Raw genomic sequence first — 6,560 nt, 5'->3', positions numbered from 1 at the left:
CGGGCCAGGATGCGACACTGAACGTGCCTCCCCCGCAGTAAGCGCACGCCACGGGGATGGCCGTAACTGGAGCGTAGGGGGCACAGCGACCCTGCCAAGCGCTAACGCCAGACCTCCTCCTAAGGCAAGCAAAGACTATTTGACTCTTGGGCACATGGGAAGCAATCACACCCTTTTAAAAAAAGTTACTGCTACAGGAAAGCTGTGCCAGAGTCCGTAATTACACTGCATATGCTCATTCCGCTTTCTTAGGGGAAAGGAGTACCACAGCCACAGAAACGCCTCAGCCCCTCTAAACAGCGATGTGATTGCCAGTTCATAGGGCTATTACAAGCATGCTGCTGCAGGTAGTAGTGTACTCCAGTGAAGAAGAGCGAGCTGTGGCCGAGGTACGCAGGCTCCAGAAGGCCTGTCAAAACTCAAAACCGTTCACCCAACAGATGTGGAACGGAGGAAGGAGGTAATGAGTAGTTTTCCTTTTTTAAAAGGTCATAATACTGATTAAAAGATTAGAAAGAAAAAGGTATGAGTATTTTACAGAATCAGACACCATGGAAAGTATGGAATAAGCAATCTCTAACCAGGGACAGAGTTTTCTATGTTTAGAATAGCCCTTAAACATTTTCAGCCCTAGTAGGATAGTTCAGAAGGCTAAGCTTTCTTTTTGAAGCACTCTGTTCCCACCCATCACCAGTTCAGTACATGGTTATGAGTCTTCCCCCCAGGAGGAAGACCTGGAGCTTTGTTTTTGCACAGTTTTATCTTAAAGATGTAACATACAATAGTAGCTCCCTTCAATATTTTTTTCCCTGTATCCTGCCCTCTGGCACTGCACCTAGGCTCAAGCCCTGCAGCACATACACAAGCTTAGAGAGCTGAAGACTACTTCAGGACAATAAAGACAGGAAACTCCATTCTGAGTTCCAGTACATAGATGCTTCATTAGTCATACATCAGTGAATGAACTGATGATTTCAAAACTTGCCAGTAAAAATTACGTTTCAAAACATTTAAGAAATAATGTAAAGTTCACTTTTATATGTATAAATCAGTTTGCAGTTGCACATAAAGCAAAATACCCATCAATTTCCCATGTTTTACAGGGATGTTTCGTCTCCACTTACTACAGTATAGGCTTGAAGTATTTTTATGCAACTTCCAAAACAGCCTCACTTTTATTCACCCAGAAGACCATGTTAAGTAGGAACACTACTTAGCTTAAGGTCCACAAGGTTCTATTTGTGTAAAAGGTAATCCCACTCGCAAAAAGAAAAAAACATCGTATTTATGCATCCTAAAGAAACAATTAAAGGGAACCCACCCCAAAAAGGGGCAACTAAAGTTTATCCTCAGCAGGAAAACATTCTTTCCAGAAGATGGCCAGCAACATGCTCTTCTCAGGGCATTATCATTTTTCAGCACATAAGAAGTGCCATACAAACATTAAATTTACATCAGCAATTTGTAAAATGGAAATAGAAATTCAAGTAGGAAAGCTGGCCCACAAAGATTAAATGATTTGTCAGACTACAGAGTCACAGTGCAGAACTCTATGGCTTCTAGGCCCAGGTTTAGTTCATTAGACCACAGAAAGGGTCTTATCAATTCTCTTTATCATTAAAATGGAAAAATTAATGTTAAAAGTATTAAACTAATCAAAGTTCACGTGCTTTTCAGATATACATCAAGGCTCAATTTTGCACAACTCCTATACACCTTAGAAGGAGTTGCAAAAACATATCTGAGGGCCAAAGTTATAGGTAAATGTTCCCCCTACACCAATACAATCCTTTTAAACTGCTGTAACAGGCCTGATATGTAAAGTAATACAGTATCCATAGCAAATGCTAAAATTAAACATATTACATCCATCTTTACCTACTTGTTGAATGAAACCAACAAGGTAGTGAAGCTAAAGAGCCAGCAGCAATGACTCCCCACATTGCCTAGGTTGTAGCTAGTGATATTTGCTTTGAGCAGTAAACAATTTTAAAAGTCTACAATATTTACTGAATTACATCTTAAAGAACTAGAAGGCTTCAGGATACATTGGTGTCTCCAGAGTTCTAGCTACAGCATCATATTAACAGAGGAAGAGCGAGGACCGAGAGCCAGGTAGTTAGAAAGTACAACTCTTAGGCAACAGCTGCCAACATTGAAACAGAACCAGGAGCAGAAGGTACAGAATAAAATTTTAGCTTCCAATTTAGTTTTTAAATGGAAAGAGTTGAGTTTAGTTACTTTTTTTGAATTAGCATCTTAAAGAGAAACTGGTATTTTTACCAGCTTGCTCACATGTCAATTACACTGATACAAAACCAGTCTCATTTTGAAACAGATACAGAAAAAATGCACTAGTCATTACATCTCCAAATGCGAGAATTTTAAACTAAAAGACTGAATCCTGGCGTTTGTGGACTGTTTAGAAAATGAGTGCCATTTGTAGTATCTTCATAAAAAATGGCAAGAATCCAGCCTCTTACTACCTTAAACTGTAGTAGTTTACATACACAGTTTCTAATGGATCAGGTCATCTCCTGCAGTAGCAGGTGTCTCAAATCTGTGAATGAGAGGAGAATGGCAAAGAGGCTGCACTGGGGCTGAGAAAGGAAAGGTCTCTATAACGAGAAGTAGTTAATAGGAAGTGCTGGCATGTCCAAGTTCCTTGTCCCCAATAGGAAAATAGTCTTTAGTTCACATAGTCCTTTCCTACATGCGGATAGTAGCAGGGAGATGAACCAAGGCTTTGTAGTGGTGATGAGCCAAAATGGAACAACCCTCTATGTGGCTACTGTGGGAAACAGAATCCCATGGTGGGTGAAACAAGTCATGTTGGTGGTGATCCTATTGGGATTAGACTCCTGTGGCTGGCAGCACAGGGGAAAGGCCATTCCTCAGCGTAGCAGATGGGTCTCATCTCTCCTGTGGATGGTTGGAGTAGGTGTACAAGGTTAATTTCTCTGGTGATGCTTGGTGGGGGTTTCAGGCTATATGAGGGAGATAGCAACAGATCAGTGAAGATGCAGTTAATCTCTGTGGAGATGGCAGATAGTGCCATAGAGATGGCAGCTGAAGATGGACAAGGCCTATCTCTCTAGTCCCACTAAGGCAGCAGCAGGTGGGTGGGGCAGGCCTCTCTTTCTGGTGGGAGACTGACTCCCCTATGGAAGTGGCAGCAGGCAACTGAAGCCAGTCTGCCTGGGGGGACTCAGGCCCCCTGCCCAGAGGGGCTGATCATCTCTTGAAGCACCAGGTGGAGCAGGTGGTTCTGTTCAGGGCTGAGCAGCGGCCAGAGCTCTGCCTGCAGCACCTTGAGCGCCTCCAGGTCCTTCTCCTGACAGGCCATGACAGTGGACTGCAGCAGGAGGAAGAGGCCAGGGGGCAGGTACCCTGCCTGGGGGAGCTGCCCAGCCCCCGCCCCACTCTCGAAGGCCTCCCAGCAGTATTTCTCCAGGGTCTGGGCATGCTCGGGCAGCAGCTTGGGCGGTGGCGGCTGGAGCAGCAGGAGGAGCAGCACCCGGGACACCTCGCAGCGCACCAACACCTCCAGAAAGGCACCACTGGGCGGGCTGGGCCCGGCCTGGGCCAGCAGCTGCGCCTGGGTGAGCGCTGCTAGGGCCCCGTCGTAGTCGCGGGTGAGCAGCAGGCAGGAGGCCAGCTCGCCCAGGCAGCGCAGCGCCTCCAGGGGCAGCTCGGCGGCTGCCAGCAGCTCGGCAGCGCGCTGGAAGTGCGGGGCGGCCTGGCCAGGTTGCTCCATGTCCCGTAGCGCCGAGCCCAGCTCCAGGCAAAGGCCTGCCGCCAGCGCCGGCTGCCCCAGTTCCAGGTGCAGGCGGGCGGCGAAGGCGAAGCAGCTGTGCGAGGCCTGCAGATGCTCGGCGAAGCCGCCGCTCAGGCTCAGCCGCTGCTGCAAGTCCCGCTCCTGGCGCAGGAAGAGGCGAGCGGCCTCGGTCAGGGCCTGCGCCTCGCCGGGCCCGTGGAAGAGGCTCTGGGCGCAGCGGGCCACGGCCAGCTGGCACCAGGCGGCGTAGGGCAGGCTCTCCTGGGCCCGCAGCTCCCGGGCCAGCACCCCGAACTGCTCCGCCGCCTCCGACACGTTCGGCTTCCGCAGGAACCTCTTCCGCAGCTTGGCCGACACCAGCCGGTACCGCGCCAGGAAGTCCCCGTCCCAGCCCCCGCCGGGGCCGGCCGCCCCCAGTCCCCCGGGGCCAGCTGGGCCCGAGCCACCCGCCGCCGCCATCCGCGCACCGGCTGCCGCCTGGAAGTGAAACCGTCGCGTGCCAGCCAATGGGCAGCCGCCTGATCGGAAGAGGCTGCGCACGACTCCTGCAGAGAAGGGGCGTGGCTAACGGGACTGTGATGCCCCCCGGGAGCAGGCAAGAGGCGGGGTTGAGGTTTCCGCCGCTTCGTGAGAAGGGAGGGGGGAGTCGGTCCCCCGTCTGTTGAGAGGGGATGCACGGGGGGAGTTGGCTCGGGTCCCCAAAGCCCTGGGAGGCTGAGGGGTAGCGGCTCCCTGGGGAGTGGGGTGGAGTAGGGGTGTGGTGCCCCAGCTTGTGAGGGGAACAGCCCTAGATCCTTGCAGCCCAGCTCATCAGGCCTGAAACCCCGTCATGGGGCCATGACGCAGGCCCCCCCGTCCCCCGGGCTACGGCATCACCGTTACACAGTGACACAGGCAGCCCACGGGCACGACGCTGGGCAAGCCCCACAAACCAGGGGCAGGCTCCATCTGGGAAAAGGGCTAGCTCCCCAAACCCGCCCTCCACCTGGCAGCATGGTCAGCAGCACATCCAGCCCTCCCTGCCTCACCTCAGAGCCTTCATTAGTGTGTATCCATTCACAGAGTCCAAGCATAGGCTAGTGGCCTCCCAGTGACATAAAAATGGTCCAAAGAGACTACCAGCTCCCAACACAACAAAACAAGAGGGTAACAAACAACAGAGTGGAAGGGATGGGGGGGAAAAAGGACACAATTACATGCTCGTTCAGTATTGTGTGCTGCATCTTGGAGTTAAGTTACATAGAGTAACAGTTTGCCAGAACCCGCAACCTTATTTTTAGCGCTTCTGTAGAATTAACCCTAGCACCACTGCACCATGGCACTCGCTGCTGTAGGTGATCCTCTGTATGGCTCAGCCTACCCAGATCCAGCGATGGGATAGAGTAGGCAACACAAGAAATATCTAATATGCTGTAATTCAGGAATCTGAAACTGATGTGGGGTGAATTTCTCTGAAGAAAAGTTCTGTTTTTTAAGAATCTGATTGGGTTTTTTGGGTCTTAAAAATCCAAGGCTGGTTTGTGCTCATCTTGTTTATTCTCAAGCCTCCCCAGGAAAAGGGGTGTAAGGGCTTGGGGGGCTATTTTGGGGAAATAGGAACTCCAAGTGGTCCTTTCCCTGTTCTTTGTCTAAATCACTTGGTGGTGGCAGCATACTGTTCAAATACAAGGTGAAATTTGTGCCTTGGGAAAGTTTTTAACCTAAGCTGGTAAAAATAAGCTTAGGGGGTTTTTCATGCAGGTCCCCACATCTGTACCCTAGAGTTCAGAGTGGGGAGGGAATCCTGACAAGGTGGACTTGTGTTTGTTGTCCAGGAGACCTAGGTTCCTGAAAGTGGATTGTACGAAGTCTATGTGCCCTTCCACTAGTTCTTTGGACTGACCCCTGACCAACCAGTCGTCCAGGTATGGGAAGACCTTCACTCCTCATTTCCTGACGGAGGCTGCTACCACTGCCATGCATTTCGTGAATACTTTCAGGACTGCTGGCAGGCCAAAAGGCAGCTCCATGAACTGATAGTGATTCTGGTTTACTACAAATTGAAGGTATTTTCTGTGGCCTGGGAAGATGGCTATGTGAATGTACACGTCCTTCAAGTTGAGGGCAGCATGCCTGTCCCCTGGATCTAAGGAAGGAATAATCGAGGCTAGGGAGACCATGCGGAACTTCAGCTTCTTCATGAACTTGCTGAGGTTTTGAAGGTCTAGGATGGGTCTGAAATTCCCATTGGACTTTGGGATCAGGAAGTAGCGGGAGTAAAACCCCTGGCCTCTTAGCTGTTAGAACCTCCTCCACTGCCCCTACCCTTAGGAGTGACTGCACCTCCTGGGCCAGGAGATTTTTGTGAAGGGTCGGTCCTCAGGGGGACAGGGAGGGGAAGTGGAAAGGAAGGGAAGAAATAAACTGCAGGGTATATCCCACTTCTACCATATGAAGCACCCATCGGTCTGAAGTGATGTTGGCTCGTGCCCAGTAAAAGCTGGACAAACGGTCCACAAACATAGAGGTGACATCAGGGGTGAAAGTAAGATAAAAGACTTATCTGAGGCAGGGCCTCAGGTGAAAAGGGTGGGGGTCAGCCTTCCGCAGCCAGCTTTTCCATGCTGCCCGGCCTGTGCTGGCCGGGGCTCCAGCAGCGATTTAAAGGGTCTGGGGCCCACTTTCACCTCTGGATGACATCCAAGTTATGGACTGGTGCACAGTCCTCGGGCGCACCCTCAAAAGTTTGCTTATTGCCCTTTGGTTGTCTCTTTCTGAAGCCTTTATTCCTTCGTCGACCGAA

The 6,560-nt window shown here is 50.7% G+C and overlaps 1 protein-coding gene across 1 annotated transcript; it reads right to left on the bottom strand.

Annotated features, from left to right (window-relative positions):
• Positions 1–921: 921 nt before the first annotated feature.
• Positions 922–4,267, bottom strand: LOC144270263 (40-kDa huntingtin-associated protein-like). Its single transcript, XM_077826618.1, has one exon. The coding sequence runs from the start codon at positions 4,235–4,237 to the stop codon at positions 3,209–3,211; it is 1,029 nt and encodes a 342-aa protein (XP_077682744.1). The 5' UTR covers positions 4,238–4,267; the 3' UTR covers positions 922–3,208.
• Positions 4,268–6,560: the final 2,293 nt, after the last annotated feature.

This window comes from Eretmochelys imbricata, chromosome 9 (assembly GCF_965152235.1).
Source record: "Eretmochelys imbricata isolate rEreImb1 chromosome 9, rEreImb1.hap1, whole genome shotgun sequence".
NCBI classification, from domain to species: Eukaryota; Metazoa; Chordata; order Testudines; family Cheloniidae; genus Eretmochelys; species Eretmochelys imbricata.
The sequence above is the reverse complement of the archived record's forward strand: the minus strand, read 5'-3'. Positions and strand labels throughout refer to the sequence as shown.

What these genes read in the sequence shown, in the direction of transcription:
- LOC144270263 (XM_077826618.1), bottom strand. Translation starts at nt 4,237, where the DNA reads ATGGCGGCGGCGGGTGGCTCGGGCCCAGCTGGCCCCGGGGGACTGGGG.